Raw genomic sequence first — 27,412 nt, forward strand, 5'->3', positions numbered from 1 at the left:
TATGAGCCTTTTGTGGTGAGTGTACAAAAGTACTATACTCACCGGGGGTACTCCTCTTATGAGGGTTGTCTGTATTCCAACAATCTTCAATACATCCAAGGTTCTTTTGGCCCGAGGATGCTGCTTTTGATCAACGTCAGGGTGTGTGGGACACAAGAATTTGTGAGCCTTGTGGACCTGGAACAATGATGGGAGAACCTTCGAGGAATTGCTGCTAGTATTGATGCACATTTCCATGAATTGGTCCGCTGAGGAGAACTTGCCCGGGACAAAGCTGGCCGGATTAATTTGGTTGACTAAGTCAAAGATTGATTTTGACCCGTTGGTCAGTGTGGAACAAATGGAGCCTTTTGGTGTTAGATCAAAGGTTGAACGGGTTGAGAAATGTGATACCACATTGAAGAAAAGTTCTTTTGATTTGCCACCGGGTTGTTGAAGCCACAGGGGGCTGTACACAGCAAAAAGGGACTCCAGCGTAGCCACTAACCAACACCGGTTATTCAAGTAATCGAACTGCTTATGAGTCTCCTTAGGTGCAGCATAGGATACGAATGTGGTGTGGAGGCCTCGGTTGATGTTGGGGGCCTTGGGAGGCCGTCCGCCTTTTGCACGTTTATCCAGACGTTCTGAAACAAGCTCATCTGTAGTGTCAGGGGCCCTTCCATCGTTGATAAAAGCTTGCTGCCGTTTCGTGGGTTTTTTCCAGCCAATTGATTCACTGATGTCAATATGCTTTCTTGGTCGATTTCCGTACTTGATTGGGATGCCTCGCATGACCATGTGGTAATCCCTCTCCAAAGCCATTACAAATCTGTAAAGTTTGACCATACTGTAGAACAGATGCTTCTTTCCGGCACTGTTAAATCACAAAGGGATGTCAGTTAATTTTTTTCAAGGGAATACAAGGATGTTCTGGAAGAGAATTTACCTGAACATATAGTAAACACGGTGCATGCTCTCCTGGGCATTGGTGGTGTTTGGTAGACCATCATCCCCGTTGGGAGAATCCTCAAGCATCACCCGTTGGCTGGGGAATAAAGTAGCTTCCACATCCGCCATCGTCCACCAGTCCAGCCACTTCTTCACCTTTGGGAAGCAGCGTCAAATTTCATTGATCCTTTCTTCATGTGTCTTACCGGCCTTGGTGTTTGTTAGTAGAAGTTTGTGACATAATTTCTCAAATGGCTTCTGGAAATTATGAAACACATAGATGAGTCGTAAAAGCATCAAAAGTTGTGTAATAGAAAGGCTGGGAGTGAATAAGATAGCTTACTACTTCATCTGCCATGATGACCGACTGGTTTCGCTTGATATGGGTGACAGAAGCCTGCACTACATGCAAACCTCCATACCTCCTCAGGGGAAATTTGGGCGGTTTATGGTTTTTTTTTTGGTTTTTTTTTGGCTGCTCAGCCCATTTTTTTTTGCAACTGCTGAGCCTTTTTTTTTCTCCAGTGCTCAGCACAGATTTCTCCTCAACATGCTCAGATCTTTTTTTCATGAGCCACTTACTAGCATTCTTAGAATTTTTTTTTCATGAGCCACTTTTTTTCAAGTGCTCAGCATATCTTACTCCTACTCAGCATATTTTACTCCTCCTCAGCATATTTTACTCCTACTCAGCATATCACACATAATTCTTTATTTGTATTTTCAAGGCCAGTTATGTGCTAATTACAAATACAAGGTAATAAAGAACTTTCAATACTACTTTTTATCGATCCAGTGAGACTAGTGCAATGTGTTCATTCTTGATGAGGGGCGAAATTTCAGAACCTTTATACTTGATCCATGCACAGTGTGCAAGGATCTCCCGGGTGTGATTCACATACAGTGTTTCAGTATGAACACTCCTGAGCTCAACTTGTAGATCAAACTTTGATATCCCTGCAAACGGGCTGGAAAATTTACAAGGTAAGAGAGGTTGGATTACCAGCCATGTGTCGGAAGTGCTGGTACCATCCTTTAAGGTTCGGCGATGCTGAAAGATTTTTTCGATGATTCCGTACTGAGGCGCACAACCGGCTCGAAGGGCAACCACACTGTTGCTCGGATTCTCTCGAGAGGTGGAGAATATCACGCCGTTGATTAAGCAATCCGACAGATTTTCTATCCCAGAAGTAACGGAGAGGAACCTTCCTGCTTCAGATTTGCGCTTCTTCGACCACTCTTTGGATGTAATCCAAGTCGTACCAGAGGGGCATGGATACAGCTCGTTTAGTCGCTTGGTTAGAATGTCTAGCGTTTCCGAGTCAAGAAAACCTTCGCGGCTTTTAGGCATAAGTTGAGGTTTGAGAGGGTCCGGGATCGGATCATAATAAGCTTCCAATTGAGGGATCAGAGGCTTTATATTATCCGGGAGCTTTTCTGGCGCAGAAAGTAACGTCTTCAAGTTGCCGATGCGGCAAAAGTTAGTGAGGAAAGTGATTTCGAGCTCGCCTAGTGATTGCTCAAGCTTACATCAGCCTCCAATTGACCGACTGCACCAAGAAGAAGAAAACTGACCAAGACGGTTGTTATGGGCTGCTTTGAGTATTCTACCCATGAGCCTCTCCATGGAGAATGACCACCAAGCTCGTACTGGTCCAAAGTTTTCCAGGCAATCGGCGAGGTGGATGCACATGTGGTGGTTGGGAGCTAGGGTGACATTGGGGAAGAGCACCAGGCAGCTCTTGAGGTACTCTGACGTATGATGCCGATATTTCTCGACTCTTTCGGAGGTCATCAATCGCTTGAGGGCTAGGTTGACCATGGACACTAGGTGCGAGAAGTTGCGGAAAAGAGAGCGCGCAGTCGAACCTCCAGATGCCCAGTAGACCGGAAGGATCAACGGAAGTTGGATGGTGAAAAGATTTCGCCATTCGTCCGCTTTGAGAGAGCCAAACGATGCTTTACCCAAGATTGGGATCGCTCGCTTGATCCAGGTGGGAATGCGGATTCGTGGGAGGAGCGCGTTGATGAACGCCACGGCTTTTCTGTCGAAGATTATTTTGTCTTCGGTTGGAGGAATCCAGGGACCTGTGTCCCAGCCTTCGGCGGTGAGGTCGGGATTGAATGAATTGTCGCTATCGGTGGTAGGGAAATTGATGTTTAGAAAGGGGGTGCCTTCGTCTTCCATTTGAGTTGGGCTTGGAGGAGGCATGGCAAGATTTGGGTTTCGGCGATCTTTGTTCATATCGTTCAGTTCTGACTGTGGGGGGCGCTTCGGCTCGGGTTCGTCATCGACATCGGACATAGCCCAAAAACGTCGGCAATGCCAGTTACATAGCCCCAAGAGGAGGTTATGCATCGAGTCTACCACATGGTTATTGATGATGTCCCAGTATGGAAGTTCGAGCATGACTGAGTATCGAACACCGTGATCTTTTAGAATAGCCAGGCGTTCCTTCAGGGTTGTGGCGTCTCGAGATTTAGCGGCCCAATACCTGTGATCTGCCAGGTTTCGGGGCGGCCAGGTTTCCGGGTTAAGATTGGTAATTTCAGACTTTATTAGGAGGCAGTACGAGCACATTCGAGTTGCCATAGGAGATGCGAATCCAAGTGCACGGCGGAGGGCGGGCAAGTCTGCAAAGAAGGGAAGGATGGCTGCGCGGACCCGGCGTCCTCTAGGGTAAAGGAAGGTATGGGAGAGAGTCAGTCCATCCCATAAAACCTTAAGCTGCTCGACAATTGGTCGAAGGATCCAATTAATTTGCTCAAGGGAGGGTTCTTTGGGTCCGGGTGCGATTCCAACGATGAAGATGTTCTGAGGTTCGTATCGTATTTCTAGAGGAAGAGAGTAGCAGACCATGATGATGAAGTGGATGCTAGCATGTTTTGTCGACTTCCCGTAAGGATTTATTCCGTCCACGAACATGCCGAAGGTCAGATTTGCAGCGTGAGTGGTGTACGGCGTTCCATCTGGGCCAAGAAATTCTTTCCACCTTTTTGATTGGTGGATGTCAGTGAGTTCGCCATTTGGATCGAAGGGTTCACTAGAGAGGGCGGCAATCTTATCTAGACCGTGTTCGATTCCTGGGCGAGAGAAAAGTCGACCAATCCAGTCGTAAAGGCTTTGATAGGCGTACGTCTTGATGGGATTCTTAAGTTGGTACAATTCGGCCCCGCAGACGCTCGGATTTTCATCTGGATCTGACACGCCAGGATCATCATCTTCCGTTGTATCATCCTTGTCATTAGCAAACGCCGAACTAATGCATTGCGTGGGGCCAATCGGAGCAGGTGGGATCTGTGGGGCCTTGGAGGCTTTTTTCTTGGGGATGTCGGGCTTGGGGTACATGGCAAAACACACTGGACAGCAGACGACCGTGACTAGGATCGGATCAATCTGCATCCAGTCAAAGACGGTTCGGATATCAACAGGGAGGGTTTTGAGGGTGTCTTTTTGACGGAAATGGAGGGATTCGTCCTTTTTTCGAGGTTGGCCGAGTCCACAAGAAGCGGTAAGCCTAAGAAGATCTTGGCCGCACTTCAAAATCCAGCCCGACGTAGCGTAGGACGAGTGATCGAAAATGGCTAACATGCCCGCGAGGAGTGAAAGATGCAGGACTGACGGGTCGGCATGCCTGAGGCTGAACTTGTAGTACCGCCCTATGTATGAAGTGAAGGAAAGATAAAAATTCTGTTAGCATCGAGAAAGACATGTGGCAAAAAGGTAGGGAAAAGAGACGAACGGCAGTCAAGGATGTTTAAATCTGGGATTCGCGGTGAGTCGCCTGTGATTTCGGGGCTGGGACTACTGGATGAGATGCCAATTTCTTGAAGGTCTAGCTCGGACACGTTGTGGCTTTGGTTAGAACGGCGTTCATCCGAGCGGTCAGATCTCTGGTCACTGTCGTCGTTTTTGTCCTTGTCCAAGTCGAGTTCATCTTCAGAATCTTGTTGGAAAATATGATGATCAGCGGGGTGAAGTATGATTGACTGGAAGAAAGTGATGCAAACGTACCTTGGTCTCCTCCATATCGTGCGGCAAAGAGGTTGTCGGCTTCAAGGTGCTTGGCTCGAGTGGACTGAGCAATTACTGCGCCGGGTTGCCAGTTGCCTTCTCTGTCCCGGAATCGCTGTTGCTTGCATCCGAACGCTTGGCAAAGACAAACCACCGGGGCATATCGTGTCTCGGACATCGCATAGGTAGCTGACTGGGTGGGGAGGGCAAATCGCAGGAGCTGGGGCAGTACGACCTGGAGAGATCGCTGGTATGTATGTATATGTCCACGAGAGTTATAATCACACCTCACACCTCACGCAACGGTAACCTGCTGTAAATACATATGTAAACCGTTGCGCACACTTGTGTATGACATACGTAAACACATACTGATCGGTGATAGTCGGTGATCGATGAGATTTTTGTTGCTTGCATAAATAAATTTGTACATACAATCGATCACATGTGAGGTACATAGAGGCAGCTTGAGGTTTGCGGCCTGCCGCCGGTCATCAGAGGAGTCACTCAGCACTGTACATGGGTCACCGTCATGTCCGCCGTGTCTCCGACGGTATTGTACCAACAGGCCCAACTGCCAGTTTTGCTACATGTATCTTGCACCACAACTTTGGACAAGAGGCAAAGTTGGGGTGCAACTACAAACATGGGCAAACATGGTTGTAACTTGTTTGCGGCTCGGCAAAGAAAACCTACAAGGTTATTCTTTGCCGAACAACAATGGGATGCCGGTTGAGATTGGTACCGGGGCTTTTGGCCGGGCTCTTCAGGTCCAAGGTTATGCTGGCCTGATATTGTCGTATATCGTCGTTGTCTTCATCGTGGTTGTCTTCACCAGCCACAATGTTATTCAACTTCCCTCCACAATTATTCCCGATCATACACACTCTAATCAACTCGTCTTACCTCTGGAATTCGTCTTACCTCTGGAATCATATGCCACTTGCCTTGAATATCCGCGGTGAAAACGCACCTGCTGTCATCACGGCTGACTTGGCTGCTGATAGCATGACTGACATGCTTCAAGCTTCAGGCGCCCAGTGCGAGCAAGGCGGGTGTTTACATATTTAACCTTCTGGTCCATTTGGCCCTATGCCCTAACGCTCTAGACAGTGTACATAGGCACTGCGATCGGGGACGATAAGCTCTTGCAGGCGGTTGAGCGCTTGACTTTAGATGCTGAGGCGGCAGCCGTCAATGGGCCTGATGAAGGTCAAAGTTCTGCCAAGTCCGATCACGGTTCGTATTTTCCCATCTAATTTACTTTTACTTTACCCTTCTGACACGTACTTTTCCTTTATCTTTGAATATCCAACCCCTATCTAGTAACTGTGATCGAGGACGATACGCCGTTCGCGGCGGCTGAGCGCTCGGCTGAGACGACAACGGCGGTGCATAGCGGGCCTGAAGAGATTGCAGCGGCAGATGAAGCTCAAAGTTCTGCCAAGTCCGATCACGGTTTGTATTTTCCCATACAATTGATTTATACTTTACCCTTCTGACACTTACTTTTCCTTTCTATCTAGTAACTGCGATCGAGGACGATACGCCGTTCACGGCGGCTGAGCGCTTGGGTAGACCGGCCAAGACCGCGGTGCATAGCGGGCCTGAAAAGATTGCAGCGGCAGATGAAGGTCAAAGTTCTGCCAAGTCCGATCACGGTTTGTATTTTCCCATCTGATTTATTTATACTTTACCCTTCTGACACTTACTTTTCCTTTCTATCTAGTAACTGCGATCGAGGACGATACGCCGTTCACGGCGGCTGAGCGCTTGGGTAGACCGGCCAAGACCGCGGTGCATAGCGGGCCTGAAAAGATTGCAGCGGCAGATGAAGGTCAAAGTTCTGCCAAGTCCGATCACGGTTCATCAACCGCTGAGGCGGGTGCGGATAGTAAGCCGGACAAGTCTCCAGCTTCAGAGGAAGGCAAAATCTCTGATCAGGATATCGGTTTACCATTATTTTTTCAAGTTCCAGCCGGTAAGTCTTATCCAATCCGAATTAAATTTAAATAATTTTGAAGCGTAGAATTTTGATTTGCTTGGATTTGCTTCATCTAGGTGATTTGGTGATCTTCAATCAGGGCAGCATCTTTGAGGCGGACGGGAGCTTTACCACCAAGGGGTTGAGTGGGTTCTTCGATCTCTTGTTCACCAAGGGAATTTTTGAAGGGCCCCTCAACATTCACCAGTTCCCGCAAGTGGTTCGCACGCTAGTCAAGACCTACGGGTACAGCCTCCCGATCAGGATGAATTACATCACCACGCCCGACGGGCCAATCGCCACCCACTGGATTGCGCAAAGGATCCACGCAGTATGGACCAACGGGAACGGGGAGCTCCGATATGATTGTCCTGATTCCATAGCTTTTCGAAGTATGGAGTTTGACATGGATAACACTGGAGGTGAGCATCAATTGTGTACATCATTAGGAATAAACAAGTGATGACTGACGATTGAGTGTTTTGGATAAGCTCATGTTGGGTTCTTTGAGCCCAGAAGCGGTTATACTTGGACTATAGTCTACCGAACTCATCCATTGCATCAACCATCTTAGCTTGTACTAAACTCGCGCTTGCTGCTTAGTACTATCCTTGCGCTTGCTGTTCTCTTATGCTCCAACCTGTTCTCTGATGCCCCAATCTCCAACCTGTTCTCTGATGCCCCAATATACACATATGGCCATAAGATTGAGAGTTCCAGATCACATAGGACGGGTCTGGACTCTGCAAAGATCCTATCGGACTCCGCACGATTGGAAGATCCCAGGCCTAGCCCGGACTCATTTGTGAGTTTCACTGAGAATACATATTCTGTGCAAAAGGGCCTTGCACATATCAGTGATACCGGTTCGCAATCAGAAGATTCCCGGGCGAGTTTGGAGTCTTGGAATGCGGTCATGTGGGTGAATTTGCACCAGGGCCACGCATCACTCAAAGACTGTGCACGATCAGAAAGCCTCCGCGCGGCATTGCAGCGAGAGCTTGGCTCGGTTGTTTTAAGCTTGGCCCATATGGCATAATGGAGATAATAGTATTATTTATAACGATCTCATGATCTTGTATTAAGAAATACAACTATGTACAATAAAAATTAAAATATGAATCTGGCGACGGGCTTGGAGGATCAATGAGAGGCGAGGCTGGGAAAGGGTAAAAGACTATGTACAGGGAGAGAGGAGGAAAGTATATCCACTATTTCCAAAATTAAGTAATCAGGACAAAAGGCAACCAAGGTTAGGTCTAGGTCATCCGCTCTAACTCTCTAATGACAGGCCTCAGAGCCGGGAGAGATTGAATTGATAAGGCATTGATCTGGCGGGGTCTTTGTCCTTGGAGCCACTCATCACATATGGCATCGGAGGGAAGTGATTTGGGACAGGATCTTTGGCTGATCTTTTGTCGACGAGGTTGCACACGGGTACAGGTTGACTTACCATATTTTTTGCAGCCGGATTCTCGCTTCAGCGTGATAAGTTTATCGATGAGTTTGAATGCTCGCCCAATCCGAGGATGGCGCCATGGAAGATGTTTGACTACCACACGTTTTTGACGTTGACCGTTGGTGTTCGTATCCGAGCCTTCAGATTCCTCGGAGCCTTCCTCGTCAGTATCGGCATCACTCGTACAATGAGTCACAACCGGAATGAGAGGAACAAGGCCTGCCCGGCTAGTCAGAAACTTGACTCGCATATCGCGGAGCTATGAGTAAAGTTTCAAAGAGATAAGCGAGATAAACCAGGACAATAGTGATGAGCACACTGTGAATCACAAGCTTACCCGATGAGTGCGCGCGAGTCGACGTTTCATGATAGCCCTCTGGTCGAGCCGTTGGGGATTCCAGGCTGCCTCTCGATACCTGCAAGTTATAGTGAGGATGGAATAATTAGAAAAACCATCCATTGGACTAAAGCCAAGACAAGAAGACAAGATAGACTTACGTTCGATGTATCTGTTTGGCATGAGCGTAAATTGCGTCGTGGATTTTTTCGGTGGAGCAATTCTCAAGGTCGATATCCAAATACTCCTGCGCTCGAACGAGTTTCATGAAGATCGTATGAGCAAGATCCCATAGGAATGCGTTGTCGGTATCACGGGGACCCCGGGCCAAGTCAGGCCTGAATGAAACAACACCAGCCCGTCGCATGGTCCGCCACATGATTGAGAGTGTAGCCGGGGAAGCCTTCTTATGGCCGGGACCGTTGGGATATGGGAATGCCGGGTCGACATACGAAGCCACGCTAGAGGCCGTGCTTTCATCGTCTGAGTCGTCATTGTCGAAATCTTCATTCTTCCAGTTGGCTCTCTCGCGGTCGGTCGCAGGGGGTGGGAACTGATTCAAGGCCATACACTTCCCAAAGAGGGTCTTGATGTGCAGGCGGACTCGTGCCTACATGTCAGAAGAATCAGCAAAATAATATCGATACCAGGCTCATATTGAAATAAAAAGGACTTACCAAAAGAGTGAGGTTGCGAGGTTCTCCCGATCCTGAAGGACGAGGACCAGATGAAGAGCTCGGTTCACCACTGGAGCTCGGCCTGAGTTGAGAGAGGTTGACCTGCTCAAGAGCCTCGGTGAGGATCCCGGTTGCCTGTGTCAGCTGACTTACCAATTGCTGACCAGAGCAGCAGCTGGCCACAAGGCCACTGTGGGTTTGATCTGGTGGGGGCGCTGGTCCAGAAGGGGATGACGGTTCTGATCCTGACAGGCCTGAGAAATCACGCGGGAGGGAGGACCTCCACCCCTGAACGCCACTGGGATCACTTGGCATGATCACCTCCTCGTCGTCGCGGAAAGTTGGATGGATCTGAACGCTGTTGCGCCGGGCTCGATCTTCAGCATTTTGTTGTCTTTGTCTTCGGCGGCGAACTTCTGCATTGGTCGGGATACGTCGCAAGACCGGGGCGGCCTGTCTTTTGGCGTGTGGCGGGCTTGACAAAGGGTGATGGGGCTGCTTCCTTTTTCTTCGGGCAGCTCCATTGGCTTCCAACTCGTCGTCAGAATTTTCGTCGTCAGAGATAATGCGGTGCCTATGGCGTCTTGATCTTGAGCCGGATGTGTAAGGATTGATGGGGGGGCTAGAAGAGTGATCCGGGTGAGCAGGTTGGCTAGAATATTGAAGATCCGAGGTTGAGGCTTGAGGCCGATGGGCAGGAGGGCTAGCAAATCGATCCAGAGCAGGGCGATGGTTCCCAGACGGTGGCGGTGTGTAGCTATTCTGTCGAGCGGGTCTTTTTCTAGTGCTACGTGACCTGGAGGCTTGAGGACGAGGAGTATCATCGGGACCGGGGCGAATTCGTTTCATGCGACCAGCGCTTGAAGAGAGGTCGTCATGTTGCCTTCTCCTTTTCTTTGAGCCGTCAGGAAGAACAGCAACAAAGTTGATATCTTCATGATGAGTCGAGGATGGACGACGCCACTGGCGACGTCCTGGGCGCAAGGATTGTTGTGCTCGAGGTCTTCCTGGTTTCTTGCGGGCCTGAATTGGAGCATCGTTTTTCTTGGCTCGCTTCTGACCGGTATTTTTAGTGGGGAAATCTCTTGAAGTGGAGGTTGAACGGGCGCTGAGTGATGCCCGGGAGATTGGAGCTTCCAATGACTCAGTTGACGCCACAGATGGTTGGTAGTTAGACGACAACGCTGAAGATGGTGAGTTGGCGCGACTGCTAGCAGGCCCTGAGGATGACGCTTCATTTCGAGGACTGGAGGGTGGCCCGGGCCTTGAGTATACAAACCCACAATCATTGTCTTTGGGTTCGCTACTCTCGACTCTGCATTGATTTCTGCGTGCGGAAGATGGGCGAGGACGGGAAGAAGGTAGCCTAGAGGTTGACCGAGAGCGGGACTGAGAAGCTCTAGAGGTTGACCGAGAGCGGGACTGAGAAGCTCTAGGTCGTTTGCCAAGGTTGGAGAGGCCGGAGCGTAGGAGGTTGTAGCTGCCAATCAGCCGTGCGGTCCGAGTGGTCGAGTTGTACGCAACGTTGTGCTGATCCAAGTACTCTGTGATTTGTTCCCGCGAGAGCTGCGAGTGGTCTACCAGCGGAAGAAAAGTTAAAAAAAAATTAGAACAACGTAGAAACACATGGAAAAAGATTAAAAGACTCACCCGGCCACTCTGAGGTGTCTTCCGACTTTCGTTTGAGAGCCTGGCTCCTTCGTGCCAATGTTGGCGGGGGGGTGGGGGCGGCTCGAGATGCAAGGTGAGGCTGAGAGTCATGGGCTTGGAGCGGGGCCGCCACGGCGGGAGAGTGGCTTGTGGGTGTCTCTGAGGCGTCATCTTCGTCATCTTCAGATTGGGAACGCGGATCGGAGGAGGCTTCGGAAGGATGGCGCCCATCAAAAGATTGGGAGGGCGGCTCCGAGGGGGCTTCAGAGGCGGTTCTTTCAGAGTCACCGGTATAACGTGGGTCAGAAGGGGCTTCAGAGGCGGTTCGCTCAGAGTCCCCGGCTTCAGAGGCATGGTGTCCATCGACAGATTGGGAACGCGGATCGGAGGAGGCTTCGGAAGGATGGCGCCCATCAAAAGATTGGGAGGGCGGCTCCGAGGGGGCTTCAGAGGCGGTTCTTTCAGAGTCACCGGCATAACGTGGGTCAGAAGGGGCTTCAGAGGCGGTTCTTTCAGAGTCACCGGCATAACGTGGGTCAGAAGGGGCTTCAGAGGCGGTTCGCTCAGAGTCCCCGGCTTCAGGGGCATGGTGTCCATCGACAGATTGGGAACGCGGATCGGAGGAGGCTTCGGAAGGATGGCGCCCATCAAAAGATTGGGAGGGCGGCTCCGAGGGGGCTTCAGAGGCGGTTCTTTCAGAGTCACCGGCATAACGTGGGTCAGAAGGGGCTTCAGAGGCGGTTCTTTCAGAGTCACCGGCATAACGTGGGTCAGAAGGGGCTTCAGAGGCGGTTCGCTCAGAGTCCCCGGCTTCAGGGGCATGGTGTCCATCGACAGATTGGGAACGCGGATCGGAGGAGGTTTCGGAAGGATGGCGCCCATCAAAAGATTGGGAGGGCGGCTCCGAGGGGGCTTCAGAGGCGGTTCTTTCAGAGTCACCGGCATCGGAGGCAAGGTGCCCGTCGACAGCTTCAGAGGGAGAAGGCCCTCGGGTTGGTGATCGTGTGGGTGATGGTGAGCGGTTGACATGTGTGGGCGTCTGAGATTCATCGTCATCGTCAGATTCTTCCTTCACCGAAACCGAAGTTTGATCCCTCGCGTCAGAGGATTGGGAAGGCGGGTCAGACTCTTCTTGGGCTGCTCTCAACCGGGGGGATCGTCGAAGGGAGTAGCGGCCTGATGATGATGCGGCTTGGGATGTTCGGGATGAGGGGCAGACGGCAGACTTTCGCGATGTGTGACACACTGATGATCTGGCTGGTCTGGCAGAGGATCGATATGGCTGAAAGAATGTATCCTCCCTGGCTGCAGACTTAGTACGCCGAGTCTTTCCAGCATAGGTGGGAAATCGGGCGTCTGTTGGCGGTGGCGGCGTTGGCGGTGGCAATGGTTCTTTGCCGGTCGCTTCCGAGTTTTTCTTCTTCTTTTTGGGATCGGAACGTGAGGGGGGCAACAAGGTACTGACATCGACGACTGACCCACTGGGATTGAGTTCATTCGCAAGCGCATTGTATAGCTTGACTAGATGCCCGCGACTCGCTTGTGCCGGGTAGTCGACCGAGTGAAGAGCCAGTATGATTCTCAACTTGGAAACCACCAGTTGTTCGGCGGCTAAGAGTGGTGATAAATGTGTCAGTCAAGATTCGAGATTAAAGCTGACAAGATTGAAACTCAGCGGGAATAATAACGGTTGCGTACCTGGCAAAGGTGCGTCCAACGAGTCCAGCTCAATCCAACGCTCCACAGATTCAGGTGACTCGATGCGGGCAAGCTTGACATAGCGTTGGAACAATTTGCTGCGATATTCACCTTCCTCCAAGCGGATTCCAAACGTGGTCAAAGCTTGACGAAGCGCGGGGATTGCAAGCTGATTTGGATCTGAGAATCATAACGTTGGTATTACATGGTATCAAGTATGAAAAAAAGAAAACTTGCCTTGCCATGCAGCCTCAGCCTCGTCGTTATTTCTGAAGCGCTTCATCATAAGCAGATGGTAGTAGAGAAAACTGATTAAGTTCGGATGGGGATAGGTCAAAGAGCTGGGTCGAAGGAAACCTGAGATACTCGGATCGGAAGAGGAAACAGATCCTGAAATATTCGGACAAGAGCAAGGAAAGCGATCTGAAAGGTCTGGACAAGTGATTAGCAGCGTCAAGCTGGCGTAATTTGGAGAAGGGAAAAGCAGCTTCAAGCTGGGTAAGGAGCAGGTGGTCTGTCACCAAAAAAAATCAGACAAGGCGGAATCAGCTTGATAGCTTCGAGTTGGATGAAATGAGGACGGGTAGAGAGCACAGAGACGAAAGCAACAATATAAGGACTTACCTTGTCGCAATCGCATCCAAGTCATGCCAGTCCATTGTTGTCTTTGGTCGAGGTCGCATTTTTTCCTTCTTTCGCTTTTCATGGATTTAATCCGGTGCGTCCTTGTTGAAGATGCCTTTCTCTACGGTTGGGTGGTTTTCCTGATCTTTCGGTTGGCTTGCAGTTGGTGGTAGTACTTGGTCCTTGAGTGGTAGTTTCGAGTGGTAGTTTCAGTTGGCCGGCCGGTGGGTAGTTGAATCGCGGGCAGGTGGAAGTTGGGTGGATGGCGGATGGGTCTACTTGGGCGATCGAAATACATACTAGGTTGGCCGGAAGATTTGGTCGAATAATGGCAGCTGTGGCAGGCTGGCTGGCCTCGGCTGGCGCGTGACCTGCTATGACGTGTGATCTGGCCGATCACAAAGAAAAAAACTTAAATATTTATGTAATTAAAGCATCGTGATGATCTTCCTGCTCGGATATCTTCCGATCTCAAAGGGCTAAGGTTGATTTTCCACACGGCCATTGGATGAAACTTGAAGGAAATCGGCTGGGCGGCGGGCGAAGACATCAAGATAAACAGAACATGAGAAAGAAAAGGAAGGTAAAAGTAAAAGGAAGCTTACCAAAAAGGAAAGGTCGAGTCCAGAAGCGTTGCCGGCGAAAGCGTCGTTAAGCCGAAAGCCGTTAAGCCAAAAGCTTGATGGTCGTCCACGTGTGATCTGGCCGATCACAAAGAAACAAACTTAAATATTATGTAATTAAGCTGGCTGGCCTCGGCTGGCGACATGACCTGCTATGACGTGTGATCTGCGTGATGATCTTCCTGCTCGGATATCTTCCGATCTCAAAGGGCTAAGGTTGATTTTCCACACGGCCATTGGATGAAATGAGAAAGAAAAGGAAGGTACAAAAAGTAAAAGGAAGCTTACCAAAAAGGAAAGGTCGAGTCCAGAAGCGTTGCCGGCGAAAGCGTCGTTAAGCCGAAAGCCGTTAAGCCAAAAGCTTGATGGTCAGCCGTTAAGCCAAAAGCTTGATGGTCGTAGCTTGTACATGTTCAGAAGGTCGAGAACCGAGTGCCGCGGAAATTGGCCGGTAAGTCCGCAAAGCTTGCTGTTATGAACCAAGCTTGACAGTACGTATCCATACGGCAGATGGAGGCGCCACCAAACAAGGCCTTGACCAACTCAGCAGGTTGTCGACAGTCGGGGTCCTCAATCATCCTGATCACCCGGTAGGTCCCCAGGCCCAAACTCCATCCAGTCTCGCTCTCTGTAATTATCATCCTGCCTGTTATGTATCGACTTCAATAGTTATTCCCAATCCGCCCCCGAGTTATCCCTAGTCGTCCTCCATGACCAACCCTAAAGCCAAACGGCAGCCGATTCAAACGGCATCCACCGATTTCAAGCCTTACGACAAGGCAAACTATAGAGCCGACCTTGTCGGTTTTATCACCGCTGTCGATTCACAGGCCTACATCCCCACCAAAATCAAGGTTAACAATGAGTTGCGTGACTTGGCTCACGAGTACTTGACGATACTCAGTAAGTTCATAGTTCTCACCGACCTCACCGATCACACTCTCCTCATGAAAGATGCTAAGCCTACACATTGTAAATTACAGGACTTCGCAGCACGCCGGGTCCACCTACTTCACCGCTCTCATCGGCCGAGGAGTTTTCGGAACCGGCGCCTTCCCCCTCACCACCAAAACTTCCTCCATCACCAGGTCATCGCCCCACAGCCTCAAGATCAAGAATACCCGAAACGCCGTCCCCGCCACGGGCAAGATCTGTCCGATCAGTCAAGACAACCGCTCAATCACCGGCAAGAACCGCGGCCGGATTACCTGTGCCGACCTCCGCCCGATCGCCTGTCAGAACTGCAGCCCGATCTGTCAGAACTGCAGCCCGATCGCCTGTCAGAACTGCAGCTCGATCTGCCAGAACTGCAGCCCAATCACCTGTCAGAATTCCTGTGGCCCGATCACCGGCCAGAACCCCATCAAGATCTTCCAAGCGCAGGGCGGCATCGGCCTCACCATCTCCTAAGCAACATCGTAGCCGTAGCCCCGGTCGTGGCCGCTCAACAGCTACTGTGACTCGAACCCCATCAAAATCTTCCAAGCGGGATGCTCGCGCATCGCCCTCGCCCTCTCCTGAGCCATATCGTGGCCTTTCACCCGGTCGTGGCCGATCACCAGCAAGGCGATCAAACCGGAAAGCTCAAGCAAAATCGACAATCTCTCCCTCACCAAAACGAGTATCTACTAGGAGATCAGCTTCCCCGCCGCCAAGACGCTCCCGTTCTCGCAATCAACATCGGATTCCTTCACCAATAAAGAAACGCCGCCAGGTCACGTTTGCGAAATCGCAGCCCACCAGATACAAACAAAAACTCGGGCACGATGAAGACCCCTTGGATAGTGAAGAAGAGCAAGATTCGCCGTCACAGCAAGATTCACCGTCACAAGATGCTTCCCAGTCTGACGATGCCTCTCAATCCGAAGACTCGAAAACCTCTCACTTCTCTCAGTCCGACTCGGATGACCGGCGCACTGCAAAACGTCAGCCGCCGGCTAAGACTGCACCCGCTGGAAGGAACCGCGCGAAAAAACCCATCAAGTCCCCAGTCAGGCCACGACTCAAGTTGGCCCTTGCCGTCAAAGGGGTAAGCAAACCCTTTTTCTCTTTATCAAATTACGTTATAGCATTAACTGATGATATTGTTTTCTTCCAGGCGACAAAGCCACCCAAGAGGCGTACTCGCACTCGTGTCATAGAAATCGAATCTGACGGATTTTCTGATGATGATGGATATCGATATCATACCCGTTCTCGCCGTCGACCGCCATCACCCTCGGCCCCTGCTCTCGATGAGCTGACCTACGCTGAAGAGGGACGCCACGATCCAAACTCATATGCTCGCCCAAAGGTCTCGCCTTTTTTGCAGCTGCCTCCCGATCGCGAACAACCAGAGCAACCCCCAACACCCCCTTTCAATCCCTACAACCCATGTCCCAAACGCAGGCGGTATGTTCGACTTCACGGCGGAAATCAAATGTATGCTGCTCCAGGGCTTGATCACGATCATCGGGATCAAGATACCTCTGAATACCGTTTTACTCCCGCATCAATCCCCTTTTGTCCGACTAGTATGACTGAAACTCTCAGCGGCTCACACCTCTCATCTTCCTCTCATTACTCATCTCAACCCAATACCCAAGCTCCGTCGTACGGATATGACTCCGCATATATCTCTAGCTCAACTTCCCAGCCTAATACATCAACCTCCTATCTGTCTAGACCTTCTTCTTCAGCCTCCCAGTCAACCTCACACTCGCAGCACTCGACCTTTCAGCCACATAAACCGACTCAGCCACAGCACCCAACTCAGGCACAGCACTCAAATCTGCCCCAGTACTTCTCTCAGCCGCAGTACTTGTCCCAGCCAAACTACCAATATCCACAACCGTCCTTGGCCCCCATAACCTCTCAGCCCAACACCTCGCGGTCAATCCTTACTCCAACCTTTGAACATAAGCCGCCATCGACACATTTTGATTATGCTCCACAGAGCTTTATAGATCATGTAAGTTAGTATGATCAGTATGATCTCGACATGTTTGTGATTCTAACTCACGTGATCTCTGCTTAGACTTATACTCCAAAAGTTAACGGGCCCAAGCTAGGGGTCCCAAGTGGCCCAAAGCCATTCGACTATTCCGACTATTGGAAGAACCAATTGCAAAATGTGGAAAAAACCCCGTCTGCAAGTCAGACTGAGTCATCTTTCAACTTCTCTTGCCCTTCCGGCAGCCAGCAAAAACCACCACCTCCACCGCCCAGTCAACACAACAGTCAACACAACAGCCAGTTGCCCGGTCCGCAAAAACTGCCGCTCCCGCCGCCCATGCACGGTTCCCTGAAGAATATCCAATCGGGCGCCCAGGAAAACGCGCCGCCGCCCCCACCCACTCAATTTGGCGGATTCGCTCAGTCTTCTTGCCCATTTAACATCCAGCAAACGCTACTGCCCCCGCCACCTAAATACGGTCAGTCTACCCAGGAAAAGCCGCCGCTCCTGCCGCCTAACATTCCGCCCCCTCCTCTGACTCGATTTGGCCAATCATCATTCCCCACCGCCAATTTCAAACCATCGACTATGCAGCCCACAAGAAATAACCCTTTCATGCCGGATGCGTCGCCACCAAGGCCGCCACCACCACCACCTAAATCAAACCTCTCCAGTAACCTTTGTGGTTCCAAACCCGGGGGATCCATATTCCAGGCCTCGACCCCTTTACCGGTATCGACCCAGACCCCTTTACCGGTATCAACCCAGCCCGACCAACCAACTTTCAGCTTTGTCAGTTTGAAGCCACCTCAGCTCAGTTCGAAACCACCTCAGTACACCGCGATCAGAAGCGCTTGTAAGTCTCAGAAGTCATGCCCCGCGTACGACTTCAAGGTTCCTTCTCCACCCTCTTCCCCCACTCGAGCTGTTCCTGTAGATCCCATCCTGGATGATCTATCCAACGCAGTCTCTAATCTCAAGATAATCCGCCCCGTTGTCGCGATCCCTCGAAAAAATAGTGGTGTCAGCAAAAAAGTCCGCTTTGCTGACGTCTCTTTCATGAATGCAATACTAGCCGACTTTCTCGGGGAGGCAGTCAACCATCAAATTGACCCTCAGCTGTTTGCCAATCAAGCCTCACCTGTCCCTCAAGCTCCATCCGTTCTCCAAGCTCGATCCGTTCATCAAGCTCGATCCGTTCATCAAGCTCGATCCGTTCACCAAGCTTCCCCTCCTTCAGCTCCACCCGCTCCTCAAGGTCCACCCGCTCCTCAAGCTCCACCCGCTCCTCAAGCTCCACCCGCTCCTCAAGCTCCACCCGCTCCTCAAGCTCCACCCGCTCCTCAAGCTCCGTCCGCTCCTCAAGCTCCATCCGCTCCTAAAGCTCCACCCGCTCCTCAAGCTCCACCCGCTCCTCAAGCTCCACCCGCTCCTCAAGCCCCACCCGCTCCTCAACCTCCACCCATTCCTCAAGCCCCAGCCGTCCCTCAAGCCCCTCAAGCCCCTGTGCGTTCAACGACTGCAGCAGTGACAACAGCTGCCGCTCCATCAGATGGAGCAGCTGTTCCATCGACTGCGGCCCGTGCACTCACTGCTTCCATCCATGCACGGGCCATCTCTTCGGCCCCTTCGGCCGTTCCTGGTTTACCGGTTCCCTCATCGTCTTCTGCCCTTCCATCGCCTTCAGCCTTGCCTCCGCCTCATCCGCCTGTCCCATGACGGTGGCAGCAGCCTCCAGCGCCCCGCCTCCTCCAGCCGCATGGTCCGCACAATCAACACCACCGGCACCAATTCTACTCCCCACTACATACAATAAAGGCAATGAGACTCTTGCATCCAAAACAGAGAAATTCTCTTAGTTGTACATAATTTTGTAACATTCTTCCTCTTGTAAGATATATTTTCCCTTGAACTGTTCTTATTACTTATTTTTTTACCCCTTTTCATTCTTACTCTTGTACCTATTGTACCTATACCTTGTCCATAGTTGTAAATAATTATTCTTTTACCCTTTTCCATTCTTGCTCTTGAATAAGTGTTGTTACTAAAGATGAGGAGTAAAATGACAAGTTCAACAAAGCGCTGAGTGGCTCAAAAAAATTACCAAATGTCATTGCTGAGTCAGTAAGATGTGCTGAGTATTTAGACTGAGTATTTAGAAAAAAAACTCAGGCTGGGCAGTTTCACAAAAAAAACAAAAGAAAAAAAAAGTGGCTGAGCATGCTGAGCAGTGACATGGAAAGAACAGCACTGAAAATTTTAAGAAAATAAAAGGGGAAAAAAATGGCTCAACATGCTGAGCAGTGACACATCCTGAGTAGTTGAAAAAAAAAGGCTGAGCAGTTGAAAAAAAAAAAAAAAAAAAAAAAAACCATAAACCGCCCAAATTTCCCCCGAGGAGGTATGGAGGTTTGCATGTAGTGCTGGAAATGATGATGGCAACCCTTCAGGTAACATATGGCGGCTTTGTCACTGATGTTGAAGACCTCCTTGCATGCGGTGTGGAACTACTCTTTGGGGGAATAGAGCTTAGAGAGGGATGAGTGCGTGAAAAGCTGCCTCTCAGGTTGGGAGAGTAATATGGGACAAGAATAAGAGTATGGACTCTTAAAGAAAAGTGTGGCTGATGAAGTATTGAGAATAGTGCTTTCTAGACGAAATCAAGGGGGAAAATATACTGTAAAATATGTGGTAAAATAGGCTATGTAATTCTTATTCTGTGACCAGGGATGCAAAGTGACAATCTGATGGGGGACAAACAGAATGGGCCAAAAGGCTCTACATTTATAGTGAGGGGACAACAGGTGGTTCTGAGACGAAGAGAAAGATGGGAACAGGGTACAAAAAGCCTCCAACAAGGTGACAAGGCAAAAAAACAACAAGGCATCTACTACATGGCTTGGGATGACATAAGAGGAAAACAATAACCATGGCGCATCAGCCGCCATGCATCTGAGAAAGAGTTACGCCTTGCTGGAATATAGAGGAGTTAATTCTAGTGAACACTCAGGGTCCTTCCTAATAGTCTGGCTCTGTTTGATGGTGGACTTTCTCCCACTTTGAACCTGATTTTGTACATATTTTATTACCCATTGTGGAGGGCCATCCATGAAAGTGAATACTGAGAAGTTGAGGCGCCTTGTAGAGATGTTTCTAGGCTATTATGAAGTGTCTGTGGGCGTGGATTACATGTACCAGAGTGATTTCTAGAGGGCGTTTGGCGGTGATTCCTTCCTGGTGAGTGTCTGAGTGATGTAATAAGGTTTTGATTAGGCTCACCACATCCACCCCCAAATTAGATGATGTCCCCATCATCCAACCTTGAGTGAGGCGTGACGAAGAATAGAAAAAGAAAATAGGGCAAGGCAAAAGAAGGCTGTGACGTGGCAAGTTTGATTGGTTTTTGTGCAGATTTTTTTTGTATGTTTGATTTTCCTTCTAGCGTAAAAAAATTGAGATGAGTTTGAAGAATAGAAAAGCTATGAACAAGTGAGGCAGAAATAAGATTTGGTTGATTTATATTCCTTTAGTGATTTTTATGCTGTTTTTCTTATTTGATTTTATAGTAATTTTCCAGGAAATAATGTGACGATGAAAAGGTATATCTAGATGAAGAAATAAAGGAAAATTGTAACAAGAATTTTTAGTGGAAATGGGTGGAGAAACCACCCCCAAATTGGTGTGATCCTTGCGGCGTAGCTATCCTTAGTTTCGTCTCCAGGGCTGTTTATGTCATCCGCGCTAGAAGTTCCAGACCTTGGCGCTCCTCCTTTGTCGTTGCTCGCGCTTCCAATAGCAATCCGTCGGCTTTCGCGCCATCAAGAGCTCCAATAGCTTTATTAGCTCCCTCCCGACTTGTGAACACAACCAGCGCAAATAACTCCATCCCAGATCCGACGTGTGGCGTAAAAGACTCTCTTATAGCTCCATGCTCTTTCAAGGCTTCCGTGATGTCTGCGGCGGACGTTCCCGGCGCGATATTAAAGAGGTAGATGGGCCAGAAATGTGCTAAGGAGGTTTCTGCTGACTGATTTGCAGGGACTTTAGAATGTTCACTCATTTTGAAGGTGCTGTATTGAGTTGATCACGAAAATGTTTATCCAAATAGGTTGGCGAGATGTAAGTGTGTCGTGGTAAGAAAGCTCTCGCGAAAAGGGGGAAAGAAACTGGGGAGTGCGCTGGTCGGTCAAACCCCTCAAACAACAAGCACCACGCAATTCGTCTCCGGTCTAGCTTCTAGATGGTATTGTGCGCCGCGTTGTTAGCAAGGCCACCTTTGAACTGAAGATGGTGCTACCGCTATCGCCTCAAGAACCATTTCCAGTCCCAGTTGTGCAAGCTATGCTTGTTGTTTTTGTTTTTGGACCGGCCTAGGCCGGAAACTTGTCTTGTACGTTTGTTGATTCGAGTTTGGCCTGGCCTAGGCCGGAAACTTGTCTTGTACGTTTGTTTATTCGAGTTTGGCCCGGCCTAGGCCGGAAACTTGCTTTCTTTAATTTATGCCGATGTTATTGTTACTGACCCGCCAAGAGCTCGAAGTCGGCGTGGTCGCAGAGATGTAGGCCAAGGATCATGTTACTAGCTAGACAGAAGCTTGTAGTCCGGCGTGGTCGCAGAGATCTAAGCCAATGGTCTTGTTCCCACTAGACAAAAGTTCGAAGTCCTCAGATCCTTCCGAGCAAAAGGAGAGCACCCAAAGCTATATAAAGGGGATTGAAATGATGGCAAAATCCAATCCACTAACTCCTCATTACTATCATTCCTTGCTAAGCCAACACAACCACTTCGCCTCTTTCTCCTGTTGACCATGTCTTTTATTCCTGAATCGCCTATTGATGGTGCCTGGGATCCAAACTCCCAAACAAACGCGCGCAGTGGTTATGGCGAAACCAATACTCCCTTATCTTTAGTAAATAATTATCCCCTTGGTTCACAAAATTATCCTATCTTAATCCACTCCGACGACGAAGATTTCATTGCTGGAGTACATGTAGCAGCCTCCTATGTCACTCGGGTTGTTGAACTCCCGCAACTTCATGTTTTTCGGCAACGCCTCCGCCTCCTTGTCGCCAGAACGCAATTCCAACACAATCAACCAACTAGAAGAGCTCGTCGAAATGGCCGTGCCCGCGGCAGTCGTCCGGTGGTCCTGGAATTCCGCCATGTTGAGCGCGAACTTGAGGCGCTGATAAATGGTAGCTTTGAGATTCAAATGGCCTACTAAGTAAGCCCCTAATTTTTTTATTTTTCACTGAAATTTACTCCTTTATTTTACTAATTTATGCTTCCTATCGGCAACACCAGTCCCCCACTTCTTTTTCTTTTTTTTTTTTTTTTTTTTTTTTTTAAAAAATCTTGAAAGCCCTTATAGATCTAACTGTCTGAAATGTGAATAGCCATAGAAAATTTAATCTTTCCCAAAAAAGGCAACAAAGCCAGAATAAAATCAGAGTTTTCTTGAATGGAACAGCTTCACATGCGGCGCCGCATACCTGCGCTTGAGTTCTTGACCGTCGAGTTCTTCTAAAGTATATGAGCCACTTTTTTCTTGTGATTTTATGCGGTACGGCCCATTCCAGCGGTTTTCAAAGAGCTTTCCCCACTGACTTTCTAGGGATTTATTGTACACAAGAACTAGGGATCCCGGCGTAAGCGGTCCTCTGTCTGGTTTCTTTTGATTCCAATATTCGACAGAATTTTCCCTGGAGTCCTTCATGTTCTTGTAGGCTTCTTGCAAAATTGATTCTCTCCTCTCCAGTTGGCGAACTCTGGCAAAGAGAAGGTCTGCGGTTGATTTTACTGACTCCCAATCAGTCCCTAAGAAAGTTTCCAGTTCGAGGTCAATTGGTAAAACCGCCGGTTGGCCAAACATGAGTTCATAAGGCGTATAACCAGTGGTTCTCTTCGTAGAAACTCTATCCGCAAAAAGGACAAGAGGTAAGTAGCTGCGCCATTTCTTTCCGTCCGTCCCAGCCAGTTTAACCAAGGTATCTTTAATGGGCTGATGACCTCTTTCTACCATCCCGTTTGCTTCCGGATAATATGGCGTAGTGACTTTTACAATGGATCCTTTCTGCTTTAAGCAATCCTGAAGTTCCTTCCCAAATTCCGCCCCGCCGTCGACTACAACTGTGTGAGGTGCGCCATATCTGAAAATCCATTCGTCCGTAAACCACTGCGCAATCTTTTCAGCTTTAAGAGTTTCCAATCCCACAGCTTCGACCCATCCGGAGAGATCATCTCTTGCAATCACTAGATATTTCCACTTTCCCGCTTTAATATGTACTGTATCCATACTGACGCGCCCAAAAATGGTAGATTTCCCTGTTGCGTGCTTATGTTCCAAAGGTTTCAAGGGGCTTCTCTTCTGACAGGCGTCGCAGGACTGGACCCAACTCTTGACTTTTCTTTTCATGTGCGGCCACCAAAACCTAAGCTTAGTCCGTTTGTAAGTTTCTTCCACTCCTCTATGGCCAAGTTGTTCGTGAAGCGCCTCCAGAATGTGTTCCTGGTATTTTGGATTGCTGATAACTAGTTGCGGGAAAGGTTTATTTCTCTTTTTAAGTTTGCCGTCAGAGACCATGAAGCCGGCAGATTTATGCTTTATTACTTTCCAATCCGCGTCAGAGGTATCTGTTGGCCTATTTAGAGTGAGCAAATATTCTTGAAGCTTGCCCCAAATTCCTTCTTGCTGAAATTGACCGCGCTCCACCCCCAAATTTAAAGTGTTAACTTCTTTGACGCCAAAACCGGGATGAGGCTTAATCCATTTCTCATCTTCGTCAAAACTGGGCTGCTCTCCTTCATCATCGTCTGGCGGTCTTCTAGATAATCCGTCGGGCATAGTGAAAGTTTTCCCAGGGACGTGAACCAAATTATAAGAGAATAATTGAATAAAAGCCACCCAACGAGTCATGGGAGCATTTGGAAGATCAGGTGAGTTAATCATTTCTATAAGGCTTTTAGCGTCCACTAAGAGGTCGAATTGCTGGCCCCAAAGCTGAGTTTGTAATTTTTTTAGGATTTTTGCGACGCCACAGAGCTCCAGTTTTGATTGAGAATATCTGGATTCCACCGGCGAAAAAACCACGGATTCGTATAAGACTGGCCTGTCTTTCTGGTTATCTTCTTGAGTGAGTACTGCTCCTGCCGCAATGTAGCTAGAATCCACCGCTAATTTTATTTTTCCTGCTCCTTCAGAGTAGTCCAATTTTTTTAGAGTTATATCATAACCTACTATCCGTTTCAAAAGATCAAACGCATCCTGGCACTCCTTTTTCCAGTTCCATTCCGCGTCTTTTCTGGTCAATTTTCTAAGCGGTGCGGCAAGCTCTGAAAGTCCTTTAATAAACATCCTGACATAGACGCAGACTCCTAGAAAACCTCGAACTTCCGTTGCATTTTTTGGTACCGGCCATGTTTCAATTTTATTTAGCTGTTTTTTCGAAATTTTTCTGCCCTCCCTGCACACAACGTGACCCACAAGATCCAACGCGGGGACGCAGCAGGCAAATTTCTTTCCGGAAATTGTGAGTCCAGCTTCTTCTATTCTAAATAAGATCCGCTCCAGAGTGACGGCGTACTCCCAGATAAATTTCCTGATGCCAGGGTTTTCTGCCAAAGTTTCTTGATTGTAATCTGAAACAGGACCTTTTATACCGCCATCATCAATGAATATACCGACATTTTGAGGAATTTCGTCTTGTAGAATCCACATCATTTGCGCCTGGTATACGGCGACAGAATTGGTTGCTCCTTGTGGTAATCTGGTAAGCTGAAATCGTCCCAGAGGAGTTTCAAAGGTGGTTAATGGCCTAGATTCTAATGATAACTCTCTTTCATCGTAGCCTCCCATTATATCTCCCAGACCGTAGCAAGCTCTCCCGGTAAAAGATTCAATTAATTCTTCCGGTGAAGGCGGTATTCCAGAGTCCTTAATTGTTACTTTATTGAGTTTTTGTAAGTCGTGGACAATCCTGAGCCTTCCATCTTGTTTTTTGACGCAAAAGACCGGGCTAGAGTAAGAGGAATAAGACTGCTCATAAAGACCTGTTTGGATGCGCTCCCGTACTAACTCTATGAATTGATCTTTAATTGCGGCAGGAATTGGAATAGGTCGCTGCTGCCAAGGTTCGTGGGCGATGACGGGAATGATGTAAGGTTTCCCGTAAGTGTGTTTGAGAAGTCCTCTCTCTTCCTCCCGAAAAGCAAGTCCTCCCTGCCGCATTACGATGATATGTTTGAATAATTTAAGTTCTTCAGGTTTGAGCCACCCGGGTGGACCGAAATTAATGACTTTAAGGCGGTCTTCTGTGATTTTCCAAGTAGGGGTAAAATTAGGCGGGTGAGGAGTTAAAGGTGTTACATAAGGATCTCTAGATAAAGGAGGACTACATAAGGGTGAGTTTATGTTCTGCGGCATGAACTGATTTACTGGCTTGATTTTTTTTGACGTTGATTTATATTTTGCCGCAAACACTAACTTTTCTTCTACACTATATTTGGGCACCTTCCAATCACCTACTTCTGGAAGGTGCCAGAAGCTAAAAAATGACTCGAAGTTGTGGCGGAATTGACAGGAAAAGTGGTCTCGTATTTTTGGTTTGATGGGTTTAAAATTGGAACCAGGTAAGTCTGACCATTTTTATTTATTGAGAGGGATTCCACACCGCTGTCCTTGAATTGAATAGTAGCTGAGACGTCTATCAACCATGGTTTTCCTAGTATAGGCTGTACCTCCGCAGAAGAGACCCAGAAATGCACTTCTTTCGTAATATTTCCTACTTTAACCGGTACATTTTCCGCAATTCCCAGAATGTCACTCTTGTGTCCGCCAATACCGCGCAGTTTCATAGGTTTTTGAGTAATTATAAGCCCCATTTTCCCCGCTAGATCCCTAGGTAAAAGATTAACTTGAGAACCGTTGTCTAAGAGCGCCTGAATTTGCTTCCCATTAATGGTGACAGCAACATATCCTAAGGGGCAAGCGTAATGCGCTGGACCGCTATCTTGCGCTTCCTCCTCTTCGTCTTCAGAGTTGACGTCGACAGCGTTGGTTGTCTTAGGTTGATCTATAGGAACTCTTTTAGGACTAATCTTCTTTTTGAATGCATCCACGGCGCCGTTAGATATGGCGAAAACTTCTCCAATGGTGAGTTGAATTTTCTCATTTAACATTTGTGAGACCAACTTCTCTTCTGTGTCGGGGAACTGCGTAGCTAATGGTCTTTCCACATAGGTTTTGCGGGCAGGTTTCTCCTTTGTTGGCGCGCTGGTAGAGTCCTGAGGCGTGAGGATTTTAACCTTCTTTGGTGCGGGGTTTTCTTTTCTTGAAGATGCAGGAAGAGGAACTGGGTCATAATCATCCTGTCGAGCAATCTCTAAGATCCTCTCGTCGTCGACGTCCATGAGCTCTTCCTTTGTGTTTCTGACTTTTTTTGCTTTCGAATTGTCTGACCCTTCAGGATATTCTGCACCACTTCTGGTTCTCTTTCCAATGTCGCAGTCGAAAGTGTCTTCCTCCGCATATTCAACCTCCTCAAGCTTTCCAAAAGAGGTCTGGACTTCTGGTGCGCTATCTTCCTTTTTTCCCGTATGCGTTCCTGGCGGTAGGTTGATAACTCCCGCTGTTTGTCCTCTGCTTTGGTGATAAGTGTCAACTACGGTTTTAAAAGGCCTGGTTCTATCATAAGGTATTTGAGTTCCGTCTGGTAAAATAACATTGCTTCCTTCCTTCTTTACTAATCCGTTGATTTCGTCCAAGTTAACTTGATTGCACCTGTGGATGGTATGTCCAATCATGTGACAGTAATTACATTTATAGCTAGATGGGGACCGGTCTAGTTGGGCGGGTTTATAAGGAACGTGACTTGACGACACAAATGGAGAAGGCTGCTTTTGTACATTCCAGCTAGAGAGGCTTTTAGTAAGTTGATCCATAGCATTATCTTTTGGTTGAGCTTTCTGCGCCGGTGGCTGAATTGTTTGAATTTCTTTCTGAATGTTTTCGTCGTTTAAAATAGCCATAGTCCTAAGTTCTCTATTAATATAGTCCAAGATAGTGTTATACGGCGGAAGAATGTGAGATCCATCCAAGGCCATTTCCATGTGGTTATCTCTTATGAGTTCGCGGTTTACGGCGATCCGGATAGGAAAAGATAAGCAATTTAGAACCGAGTGCCTGATTTCTTCCGCGCTAACCATGTGTCGACAGCGTACTAAGTAGGCTACTAAGTTTTCTAGCTGGATACTGAAATCCTGGAACTCCTTCTGGGTTTTGATTCCCTTCGCCATCGTGGTTGAAATAAGTTTGTCCAAATCATTCCTTGTGTACTGCAGAAGCGGAAGCATTTTTCCCCAACGTTGAACTAATTTAAGCTTGAGTTTTTCCCAGTCGTGTCTTTCCCGCTCCGCCATTTCCTGTACTTCTTTTATTAAAGATTCCCCTTCCAAGAAGAATATAATTTGTAGAGCAATATCA

At 48.5% G+C, this 27,412-nt stretch overlaps 5 protein-coding genes across 5 annotated transcripts; 3 read left to right on the forward strand and 2 right to left on the reverse strand.

Annotated features, from left to right (window-relative positions):
• Positions 1 to 1,714: 1,714 nt before the first annotated feature.
• On the reverse strand, positions 1,715 to 5,123 carry PtA15_3A180 (uncharacterized protein; the record flags this gene model as incomplete). The annotated part of the gene is made up of 5 exons (XM_053167123.1): positions 1,715 to 2,439; positions 3,019 to 3,208; positions 4,112 to 4,590; positions 4,674 to 4,877; positions 4,946 to 5,123. 5 exons carry the CDS (start codon positions 5,121 to 5,123, stop codon positions 1,715 to 1,717), a joined length of 1,776 nt encoding a protein of 591 aa, XP_053018371.1.
• Positions 5,124 to 5,788: 665 nt separating this feature from the next.
• On the forward strand, positions 5,789 to 7,468 carry PtA15_3A181 (uncharacterized protein; the record flags this gene model as incomplete). The annotated part of the gene is made up of 7 exons (XM_053167124.1): positions 5,789 to 5,906; positions 6,059 to 6,184; positions 6,272 to 6,403; positions 6,472 to 6,606; positions 6,675 to 6,926; positions 7,007 to 7,351; positions 7,446 to 7,468. The coding sequence occupies 7 exons, from the start codon at positions 5,789 to 5,791 to the stop codon at positions 7,466 to 7,468; spliced, it is 1,131 nt and encodes a 376-aa protein (XP_053018372.1).
• A 720-nt stretch (positions 7,469 to 8,188) lies between these two features.
• PtA15_3A182 (uncharacterized protein) lies at positions 8,189 to 13,672 on the reverse strand (the record flags this gene model as incomplete). Its single annotated transcript, XM_053167125.1, has 8 exons — positions 8,189 to 8,647; positions 8,726 to 8,804; positions 8,887 to 9,335; positions 9,403 to 10,979; positions 11,053 to 12,663; positions 12,751 to 12,930; positions 13,375 to 13,415; positions 13,500 to 13,672. 8 exons carry the CDS (start codon positions 13,670 to 13,672, stop codon positions 8,189 to 8,191), a joined length of 4,569 nt encoding a protein of 1,522 aa, XP_053018373.1.
• A 1,035-nt stretch (positions 13,673 to 14,707) lies between these two features.
• On the forward strand, positions 14,708 to 15,407 carry PtA15_3A183 (uncharacterized protein; the record flags this gene model as incomplete). Its single annotated transcript, XM_053167126.1, has 2 exons — positions 14,708 to 14,883; positions 14,981 to 15,407. The coding sequence occupies 2 exons, from the start codon at positions 14,708 to 14,710 to the stop codon at positions 15,405 to 15,407; spliced, it is 603 nt and encodes a 200-aa protein (XP_053018374.1).
• Positions 15,408 to 15,487: 80 nt separating this feature from the next.
• PtA15_3A184 (uncharacterized protein) lies at positions 15,488 to 18,651 on the forward strand (the record flags this gene model as incomplete). Its single annotated transcript, XM_053167127.1, has 5 exons — positions 15,488 to 15,661; positions 15,733 to 16,026; positions 16,096 to 16,947; positions 17,014 to 17,123; positions 17,229 to 18,651. The coding sequence occupies 5 exons, from the start codon at positions 15,488 to 15,490 to the stop codon at positions 18,649 to 18,651; spliced, it is 2,853 nt and encodes a 950-aa protein (XP_053018375.1).
• Between the last annotated feature and the right edge of the window lie 8,761 nt (positions 18,652 to 27,412).

This window comes from Puccinia triticina, chromosome 3A, assembly GCF_026914185.1.
Source record: "Puccinia triticina chromosome 3A, complete sequence".
Lineage (NCBI taxonomy): Eukaryota > Fungi > Basidiomycota > Pucciniomycetes > Pucciniales > Pucciniaceae > Puccinia > Puccinia triticina.